Here is a 25,000-nt window from a genome sequence, read left to right on the forward strand (position 1 = left end):
TAGAATAAATAGACTAAAACAAATAAATAAATAAAATAAAATCAATAAATAAAATAAAAAGAAACTGCGACACATAAAATGAGACTTAAAAAATGGATGTCATTTGGTGTTAATTAATAAACAGAACTTTTATTTACAGTAACTGTGCTTGTTAAGAAGCAAGCGGGCAATAAACATAAGTGTTCGAATTGAGTGACGTTATTTGTTGTCAGTCTGGTTAATCACAGGTAAAATATTAAACCTGGCAGTGTCACATGAAGACTTTAAACTCTGAAGAGAGGAACAGTCTGATTTTTATCAGAGTGAAACAATGACATTATACAGGTCTCATCTAACTGTTCACCTCACAGTCTATTCAGTTACGATATATGATTAGTTTATGATAGTCGTTTCTTTGTGTATGCTTTGTTTGATTCTTTAAACCCTGACTTCCGTCTTCGCTGTCTTTGGGGAAGTTGTAAAACTATATGATACTAGTAGCTGAATTAATATTCAGGTAATTGTTTTGTGCATCTGATATGTGAGTATCAGTGTGAGTATTATATAAGTGAGTATTCTGTGTATGTAATTCATATACAGTTGAGGTCAGAATTATTCACCCCCCTTTCATTTTTTTTCTTTTTTTAAATATTTCCCAAATGATGTTGAACAGATTCAGGAAATGTTCACAGTTTGTCTGATAATATTTTTTCTTCTGGAGAAAGTCTTATTTGTTTTATTTCGGCTAGAATAAAAGCAGTTTTTAATTTTTTAAACACCATTTTAAGGTCAATATTATTAGCCCCTTTAAGCTATATTTGTTTCTGATAATCTACAGAACAAACCATCATTATACAATAACTTGCCTAATTACCCTAACCTGCCTAGTTACCTTAATTAACCTAGTTAAGCCTTTAATTGTCACTTTAAGCTGTATAGAAGTGTCTTGAAGAATATCTAGTCTAATATTATTTACTGTCATCATGACAAAGAGAAAATAAATCAGTTATTAGAGATGAGTTATTAAACTATTATGATTAGAAACGTGTTGAAGAAATCTGCTCTCATTAAACAGAAATTGGGGTAAAAATAAACAGGGGGGGCGAATAATTCTGACTTTAACTGTATAAAGGGTGTCATTTAGCTGGTTTTGCTGTAAACCTATTTTCTGTACAATTTACAACACTTATATTGGCATAGCAGGTAGATGTGTTGCAGTGTGTAAGGTATAAAGGAACGTTTTCATACAGCTTTCATGCATAATTACAATTCTGAATGTTTGATTTTCTGTTTCAGAAACCTGCTCGACAGGGACACATTCTCCAAATCAGATCCAAGTAAGAGCGTCTTCCTTCTTCCTGTTGCGTTATATACACACACACACACACACTGCATACTGTATTATGGCCAATCAAACCTTCAAGAGATCAAAATAAATCCTGATTATTCCCCACTCCATGCTTCACTTTGACCTCAGCAGTTATGTCCAGCCGCTCTCAGCCTTGTTAAAAGGCTATTTTCCTTCAGCGTCTAAAAGCTTACACAATCACATGACTCACTGCTTTCTGTTTGCGTTCGCTCGCGCTGATTGTGTGAAGTAAAGCCTCCAGCTTCAGATCACAGGCCTCATATATAGACACACTGTGGGCGGCTTTACTTATTGTAATATTCGCCTCCAACTGCACGCAGTCCTCCTGAGGAGGAAATCTTAATGTCACACGTTCAGACACTTTTAATCCAACTACGAAAGTACAGAGGCGCCGTGAGTTTTTGTTTTGAATGCATACGCTTTACGTTTGTTTTCAATAGCGATTATAACGCATATAAATATAAATAAATGAACGAATAAATCAATAAATTAAATGAGTAAAATAAATAAATAAAATAAAATAAAGCAAATAAAGAAATAAAATAATTAAAACATATAAATAAAATAAATAAATAATATAAATAAATGAATAAATAAATAAAGCAAATAAGTAAAATAAATAAATAAAATAAATAAAGCAAATAAATAAATAAAATAATTAAAATAAATAAACAAAACAAATACATAAAATAAATAAATAATATAAATAAATAAATAAAGCAAATAAGTAAAATTAATAAATAAACCAAATAAAGCAAATAAATAAATAAAATAATTAAAATAAATAAACAAAACAAATACATAAAATAAATAAATAATATAAATAAATAAATAAAGCAAATAAGTAAAATTAATAAATAAACCAAATAAAGCAAATAAATAAATAAAATAATTAAAATAAATAAACAAAACAAATACATAAAATAAATAAATAATATAAATAAATAAATAAAGCAAATAAGTAAAATTAATAAATAAACCAAATAAAGCAAATAAATAAATAAAATAATTAAAATAAATAAACAAAACAAATACATAAAATAAATAAATAATATAAATAAATAAAGCAAATATGTAAAATAAATAAATAAACAAAATAAAGCAAATAAATAAAATAATATATATATATATATATGTATTCAGACTACTTTTGCTACATTAGTCAGCAAAGGTTTTTCGGAAATGACAAAGCACCCCCACTCTCCAGCTGCGTTTTCTTGCATTTTCAATGTAATTTCCTGTTTCACTTTTCTCTTGTCGGTTGTTTTCCATTTCCTCTCAGGTTGTTTGTTCTCTCCTCCACCCGTTCTGCTTTCATGCTTGCCTTTTTTTGTTGTTGTTGTAAGAGTCCTTTGCTTTTTCTTGTGATTGCCATTTGTTTCCTGGTCCTCCATATGATCAGCTGGTCTGAATAGACATCAGCTCTTCCTGACACAGTCTTTGCGCTCATGCAAGTGGGCACTTGTGCTGAGCCCTCATCTTCATTATGCTGAGTACTGCTGGCCTAGTCTCTTAGCGTTAGCGTTACACACACACACACAGACACACACACACACACACACACTTGCTTAGAAGAAACGTTTTGCCACTGTCTGTTGCATCTTCTAGTGGCTGTGCCTTAGGCTTTATGTTTTTGTATTCCACAAACACACAGACACATCTCCTCCCTATAGGATGTTGGGACCTTATATATAGATTTTTGATGTAAATGTATTTTTTTGGGGAGCGAATGATTCAGCTAGTCATGTGGCGGTGTCACATTTTCAAGACATTATAAATGCTTCATTTTTATGGCAATTTTGTTTACGGCTTTAATGAGTATTTTAGTCAGTTGTATGATTCAACAAAACTTTGAAAGCAGCTTTGATGTGGAGGCTGAAGTATGAGAAGGAGCGCTATCCTGCTGGAGAATTGTCCCTCTGCTGTGGTTTGTAATGTAATGTGCAGCACAAATGTCTTGATACCTCTCGATAAGATCTCTTGCACACCCCCATACTGAATTTAACCCCCAAACCATGATTTCTCCTTCACCAAACTTGACTGATTTCTGTGAGAATCTTGGCTCCATGCTGGTTCCAGTAGGTTTTCTGCAGTATTTGTGATGATTGGGATGCAGTTCGACAGATGATTCATCAAAACCTGCATCAGCATTAGTTTCCCTTGTTTAGCTTCCACTTCTTATGATGTTTCCTGCTACCATGATAATAAATGTTGAATACTTTACTCATCTATTGATATGATTTCAGCAGGAGTCCCGTAGGATGTAATAAACTCCCATGAATTCCACATTCAGTCACTCTGTCATCAAAATGCACCTTTGTTTGTTGTGAATATGCCCCCTCTAGTGGCCGAAATTTAATACTGTGCTTTTTTGCCTCAAACTTAAAATGCTGGTTAGTAGTTTCAGTATTGGGTAAGGATAGTAATGTAGAATATTAGCATGAAGATATGTACTGTAATTTATAAGTACTAATAAACAGTCAATATCTTACAAAAAATATTAAGTTTAACTTAGTTACATTTAATTTAATTTTATTTTCACATTTTTTTTTATTTTAATTTTTATTTAATTTTATTTAATTTAATTTTATTTATTTATTTATTTATTTATTTATTTAAATTAAATTAAATTAAATTAAATTAAATTAAATTTAATCCACCTTTTTATTTATTTAATAATTTAATTTAATTTAATTTAATTTAATTTAATTTAATTTAATTTAATTTAATTTAATTATTTAATTTAATTTAATTTAATTTAATTTAATTTAATTTAATTTAATCCATCTTTTTATTTATGAATTTAATTAAATTTAATCCACCTTTTTATTTTATTTTATTTTTATTTATTCATTTTTATTTTTTTTATTCCACCATTCATTATTATATGAAGTTGAGCAGCTTAATAATATAATTACTTAGGGTTTAAATGTGTATGTGTGTAGGTATTTACTTATTTGTTTAAACATGCCTTTCACAGATAAGTGGCACTTAGTGATATTGTCATATTCAAAGAATAGTTTAGACATTTCATTTTGTCAAATTAATTATAATGTAAGTGATTAAGCATCAAATTACTTTGCTTGCCAACATTCTAAAACATCTTCTTTTGTAAACGTCAGCCTTGGGGTAAATAAAGGCAGAATTTTCCAGTTTTGCATGAACTGTGTCTTTATTAACAGTGTAGAGCGTCTCGTTTACAGCAGCTCAGTAGCTCATCCAGTGGGCTTTGTTATCTCATCAGATTCAAACACTGCAGACCACGAGATTACACCCTACACAAAGTGCATCTGAGTGTCACAGGTCTTCTGGCATTTGAAAAATCTCCCTCTTTCTCTTTTCTCTCCACAGTCTGCGTGCTTTACACCCAAGGCATTGGCAACAAAGAATGGAGAGAGGTGAGCAGAACAGCCTGGTTCACTTATTTTGATCCCTTTAAGGCCACAGTGAATATTCATACATGTAAATGTGGGTCTGGAATATTCTCAGGAATAATTGTCTTTGTTTATTGTGAATATGCACCCTCTAGTGGCTAAAATGACACACTGGGAATTCAAACTATTATTTTTGCCTCTATAAACTTAAAAAGGAAGGTTAATTTTGCAGAATCTGAGCATGAACAATATGTACTTTACAAGTTATTATATACAGACAATGTCTTAGCTTATTATTTTGTCTGCACAGATAGCCTTGTTGTTAGTGCATCGACATATAATGGACCTCATGGACCTTTCCCGATCCCATCCACCTCTCCCTTTCACTTAATTTCCTGTCATCTATAGTCCTGGCAAAAATAAACCTTAAAATTAAATGTCAAAAATCTAAATGCGCCTTTGTTTGTTGTGAACATGCACCCTCTAGTGGCCAAAATGACACACTGTGCCTTTAAACCTTTATTTTTGCCTCAATACAATAAAAAACTAAGGTAGGAAATTAGTTTAGATATAGGGCAAGGTTAGTAATAAATATGAGCATGAAGAATATGTACTTTACCAGTACTAATAAACAGACCATATCCTTATAGCTTATTAGATTGGTGGCACTGATAGCCCTCTGGTTTGTGCGGCAACATATAGAGGGGTGTCCAGGCCTCCCAAGTTCGAAACCGGGCTCATGGACCTTTCCGGATCTCACCCCCTCTCCCTCTCACTTAATGTCCTGTCATCCTACTGTCCTGTCAAATAAAAATGTCAAAGATAAATCTGAAATAAAATTAGAAAAATTTAAATACACCTTTGTTTTCTGTGAATATGCGCCCTCTAGTGGCCAAAATGACACACTGTGCATTTAAACTATTATTTTATGCCTCTATAAAATAATAAGGAAAGTTATTAATGTAGAATTTGAGCATGAGGAATATGTACTTTACAAGTATAGCCAATGTCTTATTATATTGTCAGTGCCGATAGCCCTTTGGTTAGTGCACTGACATATATAGCAATAGCGTTTCCCAATCCCGTCTCCCTTCCACTTCATTTCCTGTCATCTATGATCCTGTCAAAAATAAATCGTAAAATAAAATAAAATGTAAAAATCAAAATGCACCTTTGTTGTGAATATGCGCCCTCTAGTGGCCAAAATGACGTATTGTGCTTTTAAACTATTATTTTCGCCTCAATAAATTCAAAAAGGAAGGTAAGTAATGTAGAATTTGGATTATATGTACTTTGGAAGTACTAATAAACCAGCAAATATCTTATTAGCTTATTATATCGTCTGCACCGATAGCTCTGTGGCTAGTATGCCGACATGTAGTGCAATAGCACTCCAGGCGTTTCCCGACCCATCTCCCTCTCCCTCTCACTTAATTTCTTGTCATCATACTGTACTATCAAATAAAACATTCAAAAATAAATCTTAAAATAAAATGGCAGAAATCTAAATGCGCCTTTGTTTGTTGTGAATTTGCGCCCTCTAGCGGCCAAAAGTACATACTGTTCCTTTAAATTATTATTTTTGCCTCAATAAACTCAAAATGTAAGGTACTATATTAGTTGAATAATGTAGAATGTGAGCATAAAGAATATTTACTTTACAAAATTATTTCTGCAAAATAGTTTCAAACAGTTTATATGGGCTGAATTTAAATTCAGCCCAAACTCATTGTTTACAACCATTTAATGTAAAAAAAAAAAAACTGTAAATCCAAGGAATCATCTGAATCATTTTTTTTCAGAGTACTAATAGACTGCCAATTATTGTATCAGCTTATTATACCATCCATACTGATAACCCTGTGGTTAGTGTGCCGACATATAATAACGAACATTGCTCCAAGTGTCCCGATTTTTGAAGCCAGGCTCATGGACCTTTCCCGATCTCATCCCCTTCTCACTTCATTTCCTGTCATCATACTGTACTATCAAATAAAAATGTCAAAAATACATCTTAAAATAAAATGTCAAAAATCTAAATGCGCCTTTGTTTGTTGTGAATTTACGCCCTCTAGTGGCCAAAATGACATCCTGTGCCTTTAAACTATTATTTTTACCTCAAACTCAAAAAGTAAGGTACTATATTAGTTAAGTTATGCAGAATATGAGCATGAAGAATATGTTCTTTACAAGTATAATGAAAAAAAAATGTATGCAAACTGTTTTCAAACAATTTATTTGGGCTGAATTTAGACAAACAGATTCAATTTAGTAATGTTAGACCTAATTTGTTTGTTTAAATTCAGCCAAAATTCATTGTTTACAACCACTTAATGTAAAAAAAAAGTGTAAATCCAAGGAATCATCTAAATCATTTTTTTCAGTGTACTAATAAACTCCCAATGATTGTATTAGCTTATTATACCATCCATACCAATAGCCCAGTGTTAGTGTGCCAACATATAGTGCAACAGTGCTCCTGAGTTCATTCTGAGTTCGAAACCAGGCTCATGGACCCTTCCCAATTCTGTCCAACATGTCCTGTCATCCTACTGTACTCTCAAATAAAAATGTCAAAAATAAATCTTAAAATAAAATGTAAAAATCTGATTGTGCCTTTGTTTGTTGTGAATATGCGCCCTCTAGTGGCCAAAATGACACACTGTGTCTTTAAACCAATATTTTTGCCTCAATAAAATAAAAAAGGAAAGTTATTAATGTGTAATCTGAGCATGAACAATATGTACTTTACAAGTACTTACATACAGCCAATGTCTTAGCTTATTATATTGTCTGCACCGATAGCCTTGTGGTTAGTGCACCGACATAAATTGCAATAGAGCTCCAGGTGTCCCAAGTTTAAAACCAGGCTCATGGACCTTTCCCATTCCCGTACCCCTCTCCCTTCCACTTTATTTTTCTGTCATCTACAATATTGTCAGAAATAAATCCTAAAATAAAATGTAAAAATCAAAATGCGCCTTTGTTTGTTGTGAATATGCGCCCTCTAGTGGCCAAAATGACACACTGTGCCTTTGAACTTTTATTTTTTGCCTCAACAAACTCAAAAGGTAAGATAGTATATTAGTTTAGATATAGGGTGAAGTAAGAAATGAATATGAGCATGAAGAAAATGTACTTTATAAATATATTGGCCCATTAGATCATCGGCACTAATTGCACTGTGGTTGTGCGCCAACATCTAGTGTAACTTCCAGGCCTCCCACGTTAAAACCAGGCTCACTGACCTTTTAAAATCTTAAATCGTGAAATAAAATGAAAAAAAAAGTCAAACTGCGCCTTTGTTTGTTTTGAATATGCGCCCTCTAGTAGCCAAAAGGACATCCTGCGCTTTAAACTATTGTTTTCACATCAATAAACTCAAACATTTTGTAAATAAAAGAGAAAAAAAAAAACAGAAAAATAAATAAATAAACTAATAAATGTGATGCAATCATTTGTAGCTCTTTTTTTCTATCACTCCTTAATATTTTTTTGCGAATCAGAGGGAATATCAGGGTCTCTAAAGTACCATTAAGATGGCCATGTGTTTATTAACTTCAATCACTCACTGGTGAAATATAAGCCCTGTAGGCATGTAATAAGACTCTCACCCAGGCTTATATCAAGACATCTCCAGCCCACTTTTCAGATTGGGCTCATTAAAATGTTAACGACTGATCTCAGGACTTCAACTCGCCTCTGAACCATCACATGCGCCACTTTGACTCTGCCAAATAGGTTGTTGTGCAGGCAGATTATCACACAATATAGTGAAGAAAATTATGTGTGTGTGTTGTTTTTCTCGTGGGTTACACTTTATATTGAGGTGATGTAATTTCAGCGTAACTATTCATTTAACTACTAATATTAATAAGTTACTTTAATAATACTTAATATGAATATTAATATTAGAGTAATATTAATAAATTACTTGAACTTAAGATAAGGTGGCTCAGTGGTTAGCGCTGTCGCCTCACAGCAAGAAGGTTGCTGGTTCGAGTCCCAGCTGGATCAGTTGGCATTTCTAGTTTGCATGTTCTCCCCATGTTGGCGTGGGTTTCCTCCTGGTGCTCCGGTTTCCCCCACAGTCCAAACACATGCGCTATAGGGGAATTGATGAACTAAATTGGCTGTAGTGTATGTGTGTGTGTGTGTGTGAGAGAGAATGAGTGTGTATGGGTGTTTCCCAGTGCTGGGTTGCAGCTGGAAGGGTATCCGACCTGTAAAATATATGGAATAGTGGAATAGTTTGAGGTTCATTCCACTGTGGCAACCCTTTATGAATAAGGGACTAAGCCAAAGGAAATTGAATGAATGATTAATATTGATGTAAATAACTGGATTTGACCTTGGTTTGTTCTTTCAGTTTGGGCGGACGGAAGTTATCGACAACACTTTGAACCCAGATTTTGTGCGGAAATTCATATTGGACTACTTCTTTGAAGAACGACAGAACTTGAGGTTTGATCTGTAAGTATCAACAGTTTTTTTTCCCTATACAGTATAAAAAAATTTACTCAACTGTACGCTTTTTTTGAGTTGACTCAACTTTTAACACAAGTACTACACTAGACTCGATTTAAGTTGAGTTGTTCTTCTTTAAACAGTGTACTTTTAGAAACTTACACTAGCCTAGCAGGACAGAGCAGTTGAAAAGCAAAGAAATGATTCTTTGATGATGATCATTCATGTTCAATGGGAGCCGGCAGTGAGGTGTGCTGTGGCGCGTCTTCGCCAGTGTGGGTGGTGAGGAGAGTTGAAATCTAGTCAAATTTATGGTAATGAGCTATGACACGGTTTGGCAGCAACCAATCAGAATGTTGAAGTCCACCGCTTGAGCCCAAAAGAACAGTCCTGTGAACTTTGGTTCTGACCACAGTTGTTCCCAAGGGTTTGCTTATTGCGGTCATCGATATTTCCAGTTATTTACGATGTTTTTTTAAAAAAAAAGTTACTGGCGAGTTACTGATGTGCATTAATGTTATATCTATTTAAAAAAATAATAAAAAGCAGGAATCTCATGCGAAATATAACAGTGGATGGGGGATTCTTTAGAAATGAAGATAATACAGTAATTTGGGTTTGGAAGGATCTGATTGGTTCATTAATGATTGCGGACGAGAGACCAGCTGCGGTCAAACATATAATATACTCCTCTTGAAATTAGTTTGTAAAACTTCACTTAATTGCGCTTAATCGCCACAAGATAACTAATTGAAATTAATTGCAAATTAATCACACATTTCATCTGTTTTAAATGTTTTCTTTTCCTCTCTGTGCTTTAAATTAATTTAATGTCATATTTTGAAACTGTTAAGTGCACTCAATTAAAAAACGGAAAGATATCATTGTTTTAGAGCGAAACACCAATAAATAAAATGATTGACTGAAGCTTAATGAAGCCTTGGATGAAGACTGAATACCAAAACATGATTCTTCTAGTTTTATATATATATATATATATATATATATATATATATATATATATATATATATATATATATATATACACACACACACACACATACACACACACAGTTGAAGTCAGAATTATTAGCCCCCGTTTACATTTTCTTTAAGGAAATGTTCACAGTATGTCTGATAATATTTTTTCTTCTGGAGAAAGTCTTATTTGTTTTATTTCGGCTAGAATAAAAGCAGTTTTTAATTTTTTAAACACCATCTTAAGGTCAATATTATTAGCCCCTTTAAGCTATTTTTTTTCAACTGTCTACAGAACAAACCATCGTTATACAATAACTTGCCTAATTACCCTAACCTGCCTAGTTAACCTAATTAACCTAGTGAAGCCTTTAAATGTCACTTTAAGCTGTATAGAAGTGTCTTGATATATATATATCAGAGGTTGCGTTAGACTTTGTCATTGAGAGAGAGAGGGTTGAGGGAGAGGATTGTAAAAATTCCATCATAACCCATTATTGACCGTCAATTAATTTGCATATTTTCGCTTTTTTCATTTATATTTTGAAATGAACTTGCACAACGAGCACATAGGATAATTATTCATTTATTTATTTGACAAATGAACAATAACTCATATCTGCCTTAACTCATATCTTCCTCCTGTGTCGACCTGAACTGGGTGCTTGCCTGTGCCTAATCAAACGCATCAAGAGAAACTGATGCAGACGCAGTTGTCATTAAATTCTGTGTCTTTGCCTCCAAAAGTCGACTTCTCATGACAGTTTTAAATTTGTTCTGGAGGCTGAAGCGGCGTTCTGCTGCCACACCGGAGAGTCCTTGGCAGAAGGACTCGACAGACAGACTCGGGCCAGATATGGTTAACAGGAATCGGGCCAGTGCGGGACCATGTGCGGGAGCGAGCTGTGGGCCATACTGCCGAAGGGCAGCCGAGCTCGGGCCGATAACTATCTGGGTAGCGCCACTTCAGCAGCGTTTTGTGGTTAGGAAACATTTCTCCTAAAGACGTGATCAGAAGTTTGCTGGACTCTCTGAATGTGGGATCTCCCGATCCTGCAAGCACTCGTTTTACTGGAAAAAAATAGTGCCGCACGCGCTCCTTCAGCACCAGGGGCGCGGCTTCACCCCTCTGCGTTCGGTAGTGCATGGTGCTCACAACGCACTCCAAACCACCTGACCTCCTTGTTGCCGCTTGGTTGGCCCGTAACAGGCGACTGAGGTTTTTTGTCTGTTTGTTCTTCATCGTCCACTGCATCACTTCCTCTTTTTTCACCTTTATTATTAATATCACAACTATTTGGCTGTTTAAAAAAAACTTCTCACACTCAACTGCTGTGACTTTTTTGCAACTGTACACAGCGGTGACAAAGAGGGGACAAAACAAGGGCAATCGCCATCAGCTGGACAGGAGAGGGAATTACAGTTAGCTACAAATTACAATAGATCCCCCTCAGCAATCCGGTTAACGTGACCTCTAATATATATATATATATATATATATATATATATATATATATATATATATATATATATATATATATATATATATATATATATATATATATAATGTTGCACCATGGTATGATTTAAACAGTCTTGCTTGTCTGAAAACATGTGTCGTGTTAATCACACGTTAATAAAATTATAGTCGTTAAAATTAATTTGTGCATTATTTTCGACAGCCCTACTGATTACATTAAGTTTTAAAACATTATTTAATTAATTATAAGACAATTTAGTAACATTTCTAGCTTGTGAATACTGTCAAGAACTTAAAAACGCAGAAACAAAAGTAATTTTGAGTATTTTAAAACAAATGTTGTTCTTGAAAGCTGGACATGTTTATAAAGTGTGAGAAAAAACATGGTTTTGGATGTTTAAAATCTATTTAATGGCCCAAAATAGCACAGAAAATGAGTGGTGCGTGAAAAACTTGAGCTCTGCCTGCAGTGTGTTGCCTTTAATAGATCTGAATTAGCATCATCCCGTCCCTAATTATAATAATGACAATAAAATCCTTCCACAGAAGGCGGAAAAACAATGAAAGCAGCCGGGTTTGATTGTAAATGCACTAATATTTAATTAAACATGTTAGCGTGTGTGTCGATTCAAGCGTTTATTGTGCATTTATTTATTTCCGTTCACCCACATGTGTATGAGGAATTTGGATGTGTGTCTTTAGGCTTGAGCACGAGTGTGTGTGTGTGTCTGTAGGCAGTGTGTGTGTGTGTGTGTGTGTGTGTTGTCTCTGTGGATCGGTGTCCCCGCTCGACGGCCTGTCATACTGGCTCTGTAAATCTGCAGCAGACATGAGAAGGGTCACGAGGGTGTGTGGGCACTGCCTTCGAGATGATAGCGAAACCATGACGATGACATGGCACGTCACCATGACAACACGGGGGATTGAGCCCCAAAAGCCAATGGAAGAAGCAGAGATACAATACGCGAGATACCCTAACACAGGTCCTGATGGTTTCCACTACAAACATCCAATCCCAACATCAGCATGTGTTTTGGGAGCTATTCCGTTAGGATTTATTGAGTTTAACATGAGACCAGTAGAAAACCAATACAATTCCCATTAAAACTGCAAATTCGATGATGGTTTATTTAGTTTTGTATGAGGTAGATAAATGTGAGCCCTAGAGATATTTCATGATTCGGAGATCCTTGTTTTTCTTGTCCTCTGTCGTCTCTCGCATGTCTTTATCTCTCCATTGCGCTGTGACAGGGCAGTAGAGAATGATTCATGATGGCTGTGCTTTAATGATGCTGTTTTTTTTCTTCTTCTTCGTAAATGAGAAACAGACAAGCTTGAACTCATCTCATAAGACCATAGTCTAATTACAGCCTAGCACACTGGTTTGGGAAACAAATTCTGTTTATTTCTTTCTTTTTATTGCAAGATCTCTTGAGCAATCGTCACTGTTTGCTGTTTCCCATGCTTACGGTGAGGGTATCGATTAAATGTTGTATCGTGAGCTGACATTATGAAATATGCCACAATTTATATAGCTACACTGTTTAAAAAATCCATAATTTTCTGGTTAAGCTGGGGTGCCGGAAAAAAAAACTAAAAGTAATGGCCATTAAATTACAGAAATTTACTGTCAAATAACGGATATTAAATTGCAGAAATTTACAGTAAAATAACGGACAATAAATTACAAAAATTTACCATAAAATAAGGGATGTTAAATTGCAGAAATGTACTGTAAAATAACAGATATCAAATTACAGAAAATTACCATAAAATAACAGATATTAAATTACAGAAATTTACAGTAAATTAACAAATATTGAATTGCAGAAATGTACCATAAATTAATGGACATTAAATAACTAAAATTTACCATAATTAAATGAATATTAAAATATTGAAATTTACTGTAAAATTACGGATATTAAACTGCAGAAAGTTACCGTAAATTACCAGACATTAAATTAAAGAAATTTACTGTAAAATAACGGACATTAATTTACAAAAATTTACCATAAAATAACGGATGTTAAATTGCAGATATGTACCGTAAAATAACAGGTGTTAAATTACAGAAAATTACCGTAAAATAACAGATATTACATTACAAATAATTATCATAAAATAACAAATAATTAATTACAGAAATTTACAGTAAAATAACAAATATTAAATTACAGAAATGTACAGTAAAATAACAAATATTAAATGACAGAAATTTACAGTAAAATAACAAATATTATATTGCAGAAATTTACCGTAAAATAATAGACATTTAATTAGAGAAATATACTTTAAAATAACAGATATTAAACTGCAGAAATTTACCGTAAAATGATGGATATTAAATTACTAAAATTTACCATAAATAAACGAATATTAAAATATTGAAATTTACTGTAAAATAACAGATATTAAACTGCAGAAAGTTACCGTAAATTAACAGACATTAAATTACAGAAATTTACCAGAAGTTCAAATTTGAAGAAATTTCTGTAATTTAATATCCGTTATTTTATGATATATTACTGTAATGTAACGGCCTTTATTTCATGGTTTTTTTTTTTTTTTGACACCCCAGCTGCCGGAAATAAACCGTAAAATTATGGATTTTTTTTACAGCCTGATTCTTCATGTAGAATTGGCTGTAGGTAAAAAGAGCTCTCTGATAAGCTGTTCAACTATGAATCAGAGCATGACAACAAAATCCAAATGACCAAAACTGACCAAAGTCAGTTGGTTGTGATTGCGTCGCATTTCTTAAATGTTAGCAAACAATAGGGATTATAACGCTGTATTTAGGCATGGGCCGGTATAAGATTCTGACAGTAGGATAACCTTTGATAAAAATATCAACATTTATAATTATTTAGAGCAGCAAACATGTCAGGCTAAATAATTCAAATCAATCTTTGACTTCTGCTGTCGTCATTTGTTTCAAAAACACACATTTCTTTACCATTTAAAACCTTGCGGTTTTAAAACCTTGACTTTTCCAAACCGCAGCATACCTTGAAAACGGTTATCGTCCCATGCCTAGCTGTTTTTCACACCAGATTCAGTGTGGGCAAATAAATCACGCTATTCATACGCAAACGGTTTGAGTTTTCTCACTTCATTCGCACGTCAAATTCATTTCACAATAGACACGAATTTGTGTGATGTGCGGGGCTTCTGTCTGCCTGGTGACTTTAGCTTTGTTCCTAAATGGCTACCAAGGATTTTATTAAGAGAGTAGCTGCATTTATGTGCTTTAGGAAGGCTGAAAAACCGTAACGTGCAGGCTACATTTTGCTCATAGGGCTGTGAGACAATTAATAAGAAGATCAGAGCTGCGGCAAAATAATGAATAAAAAGAGCGAGGCTATGGTCAAATAAATAAATAAATGGAAAAAAAAGTGCGACCGACTTTTGCTTTCTCCGTTCGCCATGCTGGAGGGGAACAGTCTGTGCAAATAGAACGCAGAGTTGTTGTCATCGACTACAGCTCTCATCTGATTGGCTGAAAGGTACGAGTCGCCCTGCCTCTGGCAGGAGAGTCTCAAAAACACACACACACGTATCCAGGGGGAGTCGTATGTGAAAAAGGATTTGCACATTCTCCTTCAGGATGAACTCACAAGTTTTAAACATTCTAAACTTTTTTGTACGCTCCTATACATTTGCAAATGGTGTTTTGCATTTGTGAAACGTATTTTATGAAAATGTATTTTTATTTCATGCACGTGAATTTTTTTTGTGAATATAAATAAATATTTTACACACGTGAATTTGATTTTACGCACGTGAATTTGGCTACGCATGCGTACATCGTGTCTTTTGCGTGAATTATTATTGAGTCTAATCTGTCTCCATATGAATGGCACTCGCGAGAGAAGTTTGAGATCTGAAAAAAGCGCACACATCGACTTCTGGTGGATTCACGAAAACAAAAACTGCAAAAATAACAGAAATGTATACAGGGGTACAATTTGTATTTGAACTTAGATCATGAAGCAAGATCTTTACTTTGATCAAATACATCGATGGGGCTATTCTTAATGTATCCTCTGAAGTGTCTTCTTAGCAGCATAAAAACAAAACCATCTTATTATACAAGCAAATATGAAGAAATGTAATACTGTAGTAGCTAAAAACACATTCAAAGAAACCAACGTTTTTTATGTACACAACATCGGTTATCTTCGTATAACAATGTCAAGTGTATTGTCCCTGTAAAATAAACAAGCAAAAATAAATAAATGAGGAACTCACATGCAGTGTCCACATTTTCTGTGGACAGCAGAGATCTGCTTGGTGTGACAATGTCACCTGCTCTGGAAAGTTCCCTCTGGCTATAGGGACAGAGGTTCAGGCGCAGTCAGGAGTTACTGAAATGGGCTCATGAAGGAAATGTGTAGCTGGACTCAATTTTTAGACATTGAATAATTCCAGGCTGTGCTTGGAGCCTTTTTTTACCTCTCTAATACTTATTTAATAAGCTTATTTTTTCAGTTGTTTTTAATTATAGCTTTGTAGAGCTGCACATAATATCATTTTATCAATGTATACCTCTACAATAGTCTAATTGCAGCATATGCAATGTCCAGTCGGGATTATAGTTGACCAGGTGTAATAGTTTCATTCAAAACTTTTCTCTTTGGCTTAGTCCCTTTATTAATCCAGGGTTGCCACAGTGGAATGAACCGCCAACTTATCCAGCATATGTTTTACGCAGCGGATGCCCTTCCAGCTGCAACCCATCTCTGGGAAACATCCATACACACTCGTTCACTAGGGACAATTTAGCCTACTCAATTCACCTGTACCGCATGTCTTTAGACTGTGGGGGAAACCGGAGCACCCGGAGGAAACCCACGCGAACGCAGGGAGAACATGCAAACTCCACACAGAAACGCCAACTGACCTAGCCGAGGCTCGAACCAGCAACCTGGTTTATACTTCTTTGTGGAGTGATTGGCATGTTCCCTGGTGCCTGCCTTGCGTGTAGTCATGCAATTATACTTCCGCGTGCTGTTTGTGTTGCTCTGCAATAACACCTCCGAAACACTAGCTGGCAGTAGATATTTATGTTCCTCTGTGTCGAGTTTCTTCGTGAGTGTTTTGTTTTTTTCTGAACGCTACCTTAATTTACAACTAGCTAAACCCGCTCATTCAGAGTCGGGAGCTGGCAGACGTGCAGCAACTTCATCATAAGGTAAACATAAAACAAAAGCTACAGAACCGCTACCAAGCCCACCAATCACAGAGATCGCGACACACATAGTTGGGTAGTTACTTTTTTGGAGAGGTAGTTAGCTAGTTAGTTAGTTCATTTACAGTATTGACCTTATTCTAAAATGCGGAGTTGCGTCTGTTTTCGCGATTGTTTTACAACTTCCGATTCAGTCGCCTATGGGTGAAATGACTAGGAGTAATAAACGGCAGAAAACGGTCAAACTACTCGCTCTTCGAACAAGTGACTATACAGACCAAGTAGAATAATATAACAAGAAAATATTAGTTTCAACATCAAACGGCAAAACGAGCCGTTTTTAACGTCTAAAAATGAATGGAAGCGAATGAGACCGGAAGTCTCGAAACAAAAAGATTCAAACGGCCGCTCATACGCTAACAATAAGGTGAATATAGCGCATTTTTTACAACAGAGCGTTGCCCAAAGTGCTGAACACAATCAATACTAAAAAATGAATTCTACATCACATACATAACAGGTAAAACATAAGGCGAACTCCTCAACATTAAAAAGGCTCAAATGTTAAAGAACAAAGATGCAGTTGCAGAAGCTTTTTAAAAACAAATCGAGTTGGAGCGTGAATGAAGTGGGGTGGAAGCCCGTTCCAGAGTTTTGCAACCTCAAGACAGGAAAACGTTTAAAGGTTTACCAAAGTTTATTCATATTTCTTTACTTGTATAATGAAGACTACAGAGTGATATTTCACATTCAATTGTTCAAATTGGCATCCCGGTGGCGCAGTAGGTAGCACAATCGCCTCACCGCAAGAAGGTCGCTGGTTTGAGCCTCGGCTGGGTCAGTTGGCATTTCTGTGTGGAGTTTGCATGCTCTCCTCCGGTTTCCCCCATTCGTCCAAACACATGAACTATAGCTGAATTGTGTAAGCTAAATTATCAACATTGTATATGTGTGATTGGGAGTGGATGGGTGTTTCCCAGTAATGGGTTGCAGCTGGAAGGGCATCCGCTGCGTAAAACATATGCTGGATAAGATAGCGGTTCATTTCACTGTGGCGATCCCAGGTTAATAAAGGGACTAGGCTGAAAATAAAATGAATGAATGAATTGTTCTAGTTCTGTCGTGAATACTGCATGACTCCTCAGAAACCCATCAAGCGATGCTTCTTTCATTTCTGTCTTAGCTCCATTGTATTTATCTATGCATCTAATTAGTTTATTATGTTACGCAGATGCACCGCCCTACAGAATCATCCCAATCAATATAAAATTGTGAGTTCTTTCCTAATTTAAGTCATTCGGTGAAATTGAATGTATGCCACCAAATGTTTCGTAGAAGACTTTTTAGCTTATTAAACATTGTAGGGGATCAACCTACGGTGAAAGATCTAATGCAGAAAGCAACGTTTTCTTGTTGCGGAGAGTTTTTAAGTGATCTGGTTTGGTTCCTCCCCATGGCACTGTCTTCCAATGAGCTGTTGCCATGAAGAGCGGGGCCACGCCCTGTACGCCCAGTTAACAGACTGCATGTTGATTTCACATGGTCAAATCTCTTGTTTGTAACTATCTTACCTCAAATGTTACAAGACGAATACTGTTTGTACTACTAGTTTATCATTTAAACCAATGCGTTGCACATGTCACTAGCTTTCGTTCAATACCAGACATGATACATTTCAGACACATACAGATCACAACACATTGATTGACCTGGTTTATTGGAATAAACACAGCATATGAGGAAAACTATGGCATATTACTCAATATATCTGCCTTAGTTCTAACATTTCAAGAGAACTACCACGAATGTCTTTCATTCATATGCATTAATTTCCAGAGACTCTTTGTCTTTACAAAAGCGTATATCTAGCAGTATGTCCACATTACTAGCACATGACCCGGGAGTCATGGAAAAGAGTCTCGTGAGGCAGTTAGTTAGCAGTTCACGTTGAAAATCCTGCAAAGCACTATTGTTAGGTGATTAAGGGTGCTTTCACACTAGCACTTTTGGTCCACACCTGGGTTCGTTTGATGTCATAGTAAGGTATGTTTAGCTAGTGTGATTGTGTCTTCTGAACTCGAGTCAGCCCCGATCACACGGGCCGTCAGCGCCAATGCTTCCCATTCACTTTGAATGGGTGACGTCTGGTGTTGCTCGCTGCAGAAGTTGGGACTAGCCCAACTTTTCAAGTTTCAAGCGCCGACGGAAGCGTCAGCCAATCAGATCGCTGTACGCAAATACACCTGTTAGACAGTGGCCTATTGCTGACTGAATTTCATTGGCTGACACTGCTATGACGATCGCTTCAGCCCCAACTTCAGACACGCCTTTAGTCAAGCCTTAACGATGAAGCCCCGTGTGAATGGGGCGTGAAAAAGGTGGTCTGGGGTACGGTTCATGCAAACTCTGGAACGGTTCACTTGTGAGGTAAATGCAAACGTACCAAATAACGGAAGTGAACCGGCAACTGTACAACAAACTATCGTTTTCAGAACGTTCGTTCAAGTGTGTGTGTGTGTGTCTCACGTATCGTACCTCCTCCAAAAACAGCTACTGCAGACACTGTGTGATGTCCTGAATGTTTATAATATTTTTGCGGCAGATGGACGCGAGTCGCTTTCTTTATGTCCAAACCAATGACTGTAAAAAATATGGACGACGCGACATCCCTTTTTCCCATTGAACGCCTTGAGGGCAAAACGCCTGCTTGACGGGCACAAACTGTCGCAAAAGACTGCTGAAATTGGAGCCTTGACATGCGCAGAAGGACTGTCTGATGGAGCCAGAGGAGGAGCCGCGAAAATGAGCGGAGTCGAGCTTCCAACCAAACGCTTTATGTAAAATCAACCACACCCCCCGAACTTCTCAGCATGCGTTTGCTGTCATATCAACACAAATGGATGTAATAAGGTTAACAAATATGAGGGTTTTATATATTCAATCGCGCCAGCTCCAGGGCGCAGCGCATAACTTACTCGCGGCGTCGCGGGCTGATTCCGGCTCGCATGCGGCAGCGCCTGCTCGCTCGGCTGCCGCATCTGGCTCGATTGACTCGGACTGGAATCGGGCAGTGAGTCCAGGCATCCGGAGTAGGTCCAGCAGAGGTAGTCAGTCTGAGCTCTAAGAGATAAGTCTCCGGCAGGCGAGAATCTAGCCGGAACTGTGTTTTGCTATCTGGGTGGCTAGGCGTGTATCAGCAAACTATTAAAGCCCGAAAAAAGCCCTGAACTTAGCGAATAAACAGTGTTCCACCAGGATCATGTATGTCAGAAACTATAGTTTACTGCTGAACTCATTTTGTCATGGTAAAATAACACAGAAATCAAATAATAACATTTCAGTCTACTTCAGTCTCCTGCCGAAGCTCAGACGCCGCGCTTTGAGAAACTGTCAATCACAGCTGTCAATCACGATGACACGCCCAGCATTAAATTACTGCTAAAAACAAACTGTTCACAAAAATGAAGATCTGCACCTATTTCAGCACAATAACCAGTGCCTTAATCCACCAGAACTATCTTTCGGGACATTTTATTGCAAGTGTAATATTTTTTTTTATTTGGGCTCAAGTCTCCTTCATTAACACGGAGGAGGCGGGCTTTATGACTTGTACTGCAGCCAGCCCCCAGGGGGCAATCTAACGGCCGAAACCTTCACTCAAACGTAGGCTTGCGGCACACTTGGTCCAAACCTAAAAGACTTAGTAAAAGCTGAATGGCCGCGATGTGCGAAAGTCCATTTCGGTGCTTTGCTATCGTGACCGTCACCTAGCAACAGTTGTAAACAAAGCAGCAGCTTGATGATGCAAGCGTACCAGGGTTTAGAAGGAAAAAAGACCAACCGAGAAGGTGGTAAAGGGGGACAATCGAACCTGGGTACGGTCTAGGCAAACAAATCAAGTGTAAAAGCACCCTAAATCATTTACCAAGTTTAGTATTTTAAGTATTTTAGTATTTTAAGTTTAGTAAGTTAAGTATTGGTGAAGGTAGTCAAATCAGTTGGCTCTCTTTTATCGTGGTGGTACAGTATAAGCCCTTGAGCCAGATCTGAATGACCAGCCAATGTGGCGCTTGACCTAGATTTCAGATTCAAACTCTTTCTGACCACAGCGATGTGTCAGTGAGCTCCTTCAACATTCATTCATTTTTTTCAGCTTAGTCCCCTTATGAATCAGGGGTCGCCACAGCGAAATGAACCGCCCCTCAATAAACACCTAATTTAATCTAAAAATCTGTTGTTTGACAATATTTGATGCATCTACATTGTAATGACTCACTTAAACTAAATATTATTTTAAACATTATTATCATCTACCCCTGAGCATTTGTGCTACATCAATAAAGCTCTACCTCACAGTCTGTAGCAAACCATGCAGCTTGTTTTTCAAAGAGTGCGCTTACATTCCTGTAAATGAGCACAGAAACCATAACAACAGCATTGAGATCCTCTAGCAACCATCCATTGGAGTGCATTGGAATGCCTTAGCAAAAGCAAACAAACAGCACACATCTCCCTGCTATTATTTAAACTGCATGTATAATGTCATTAATGCCAAACAACATGAGTGAAAAAATTACACCAATGATGGAAACCCTTACAACGCACCCAACCTGTTGCTCTGTATTGATTCTGATTGACTCCGTCTTCATTACTGTATCATTGTTTGTAATTAAGCATGTCACATTTCCACGCTGTCCGTTTGAATGCCATGCGATGTTTTGTGTGCGTTAGAATGACAGATCTCCATCAGTGCATGTTGTGCTATAAATAGCGTGCGGCGCGGAGCATAATGAGGTTTAGTCAGAGTGTTTAAATGGAAATCTGTGTGTGTGTGTCGTTCCCTTCAGGGTCTGTTGAGTGTGTGGGCAGAAAGCAGACCATGCCACAATGCGCTGTGATGTCTGCGTCTTTACGTATGCGCACATCATTTCTTTTTTTCTCTCTCATTTCCCAGAGGAGGAGAGCAGGATTGGCTGAATGTGTTCAGGTCTTTATTGTGGAATTCGGCAGAGGCTTTGTATGTAATCAGTGTGACACGAGACTGGTCAATAGGATTATTTTCGCCTTATATTTAATATAGCATTTGTTTTTCCTAAATAGCAGGATGTAGGCAATTAACTGACGTCTAATAGACTCAACAAGGCACAGATTCCATACCCCTCATAGATAGATTCTCTTTAAATGATTATTTTACGTAGGATGCTTTACAAAAATGTATTGTTTCGTTTATGAGTGTGGGTGTGTGTGTGTGTGTGTATATATATATATATATATATATATATATATATATATATATATAAATATATATATATATATATATATATATATATATATATATATATATATATATATATATATATATATATATATATAAATAAATAAATAAATTTATTTATTTATTTATTTATTTATTTATATATATATATATATATATATATATATATATATATATATATATATATATATATATATATTAGGGGTGTCACGATTTTGATTTTAAATCTAAAAATGGAATCGTCGATGCTGCCACACCCCCATGTCACATCAACTTGGCTTGCCAAGCGGAAAAAAGCACGCTTGCGGAACTGCAGATGCGGGAGACCTGTCGACAGAACTTAAACCCTCTCCTCTTTCAATGAAGTCACCGGTGTGAAAGTATTTTGGATATCCAGTGAGTTATGTTGACAACGTTTGTGTTGTCACAAAGCTCTGCTATGTATATATTAGGGTTGGGCCCATACTAAACAATGCCGGCATTGAGATCCTCCGCCACACCCCTGTTGCAAATCCGCTCGCGAAAAATACACACTTAGGCCCTGTTTACACTAATAGGTCTTAGATTTTAAATGGCTTTTTATAACGACAACGATCCACACTTGCGTTTTGCATTTCTGAGCAGGCCCCCTTCCTCACTACCGCTGAAAACGCACATCACGTGACGACACACAATCACACCTACACTGTCATGCGCTCGAGACAGCGAGTCCAGGGAGTCAGCGGGTCAGTAGACTGCTTCAATCTTTTACTTTCACACTTGTACTTGGTAATTTTAGCGAACACCTCAGATACTGCTGGCTGGTTCCTGTTGGTTGTGCACGCCATTATAATGACACAGATCACTCTGCCTATTCACGAGTCCTGTGGAAATCGAATTGAAAATCGAATCGAACCCTGACTTTAGAATCGAAAATGTAAACGAATTGAGGATTTGGACAATAGTGACATCCTTAATATATATATATATATATATATATATATATATATATATATATATATATATATATATATATATATATATATATATATATATATATATATATATGTATGATATTATATATATGTATATACAAGTTATAACGATGGTTTGTTCTGGTTCGTTAACTTAAAGAGGCTAATAATATTGACCTTAAAATGGTTTTTAAAAAATTAAAAACTGCTTTTATTCTAGCCGAAATAAAACAAATAAGACTTTCTCCAGAAGAAAAAATATTATCAGACACACTGTGAACATTTCCTGAATCTGATAAACATCATTTGGGAAATATTTAAAGAAGAAAACTAAAATCAAAGGGGGGTGAATAATTCTGACGTCAACTGTATATGAGAAGTCAGAAGAGTTTCTCGTTAATAGTCAGTGTGTGCCTCAGACATGACGTTTATTTGTTGACCTGACTTTCGGGAAACAAGGAGCCTTTGAGTGTATGCTTGGACAGTCTGCGTTGGAAATTTCCAAGCACGTTTAGTGAGTGATTACGATGGTTAGAGACTAAAAAAAGCAAGCAAACAGTAATTCACCACTTTACCGTTAACACACTCGGGTTATTCAGTCTTCTCCAAGTCACATAATTGCTTAATTCAAATCCATTTGTGAGACCATTGTTCACGGCGGACGCCATATGTTCTTTGACCCAAATAAAAGCAAGGCTTCGGGGCAAAAATAAAGATGTAAACGATGGTTTTGGCATCTAAACATCTGGTGCTGGTGCTCAACATCGCCCAAAGGCTCGCAGCAGCCTCAGCCATAGAGAAGATTAGATAAGAGCATATTTGTTGAAGTGCTTTCGGGTCTCGCTTTGGCGTATTTCAACAGTAGCACATCAAACTGAGAGAAAACGTTGTGCTGGAGTGAAGGAGGGTGATGACAGCTTCACGCTTTAGGGATCTTCCTCTTGGAAAACTCCAGGATAGAAAACGTGAATAGTGCTAAGTACGGGGAATCTCCCGAGGCGAAGACCTGCTGAATGTATGCAGGAGGACACGGAGTTCACTTCATCTGCCCATGGGAGAATTACACACCCAAAAAAAGGACCACTGTAGCGGCTTAAAGCTACAAACGTAGATTATTCATGCTCCCTGATGGAGCTTGAACGGTTTTGCCAGATAAAAGATTGCTCGACTGTCAAAAACGGTTACTAAAAAAGGGCATTTTAGAAAGTGTTAGAGATGCGAAGGAGCATGCCTGGTTACATTGTCTTCAATAACATGACATATTTCTGAATATTTTTATGACACACACTGTAAAAGGAGATGAATTGTAGTAATATGCATATGCATATATGTGCATTGTGTTTCTCTAAATAACGGGGACCAAATGTCCCCACAAGTATAGCAAAACCAGTTAATTAACTCAGTGACAATTGCAAGAGTATTTTTTCAGTTCGTGCTTCATGAGATTAACCCAACGCGCAAATATTGTCACAGTAATTACGAAAAGCACATGTTACCATGAGCTATTAGATATGCCCGTGTGCATAAGCAACTCAATCTCTCTCTATTTCTCGGTCACTGATTCAAAATGTAGACTAGGAGATCCGACATCGTAAGTGTCCCCACAGCTACAGCAAAACTAGTATAATTCTGTAATAATAATAATCAAATCAAATAATCAAAATACTATAATTTTGACCTTGCGGGGACATTTTTGGTCTCATAAACCACACATGATAAAAGGTTTTGAAGATGTAAATATTCAGATTGTTTCCTCTGAGTGCTCCAGTAAAGATAGCTGTACAAGCCTGTGTTTGTGTGTGTGTTACTTGTTTTTGTGGTTTAGGAGGACACAAAATTGCACATTGACATTGGTATGAGCTAGTTGTGTTCTATTAACCTAGTTAGCAAGAACATGCCTTGTGTCCTCATAATTCAACATGCTTAAATCA

General features: G+C 36.3%; 2 protein-coding genes across 5 annotated transcripts in view; one reads left to right on the top strand and one right to left on the bottom strand.

Annotated features, from left to right (window-relative positions):
- The window catches only part of tmem19 (transmembrane protein 19), a 1,055,620-nt gene that overhangs the window by 995,697 nt on the left and 34,923 nt on the right, over positions 1 to 25,000 (bottom strand). The window lies entirely within an intron of this gene.
- The window catches only part of LOC101886030 (copine-8), a 268,218-nt gene that overhangs the window by 95,214 nt on the left and 148,004 nt on the right, over positions 1 to 25,000 (top strand). For all 4 annotated transcript variants that reach the window (XR_012402531.1, XR_012402530.1, XM_073948413.1 and 1 more), the window contains exons 2-4: positions 1,276 to 1,316; positions 4,700 to 4,746; positions 9,092 to 9,195. Coding sequence is in view for 2 of the 4 variants with exons in the window: in XM_073948413.1 (XP_073804514.1) it covers positions 1,276 to 1,316; positions 4,700 to 4,746; positions 9,092 to 9,195 (192 nt within the window). In the remaining 2 variants the exon portion in view is untranslated. The remainder of the gene's footprint in view (positions 1 to 1,275; positions 1,317 to 4,699; positions 4,747 to 9,091; positions 9,196 to 25,000) is intronic.

The sequence above is a fragment of the Danio rerio genome, chromosome 4 (assembly GCF_049306965.1).
Source record: "Danio rerio strain Tuebingen ecotype United States chromosome 4, GRCz12tu, whole genome shotgun sequence".
Classification (NCBI taxonomy): domain Eukaryota; kingdom Metazoa; phylum Chordata; class Actinopteri; order Cypriniformes; family Danionidae; genus Danio; species Danio rerio.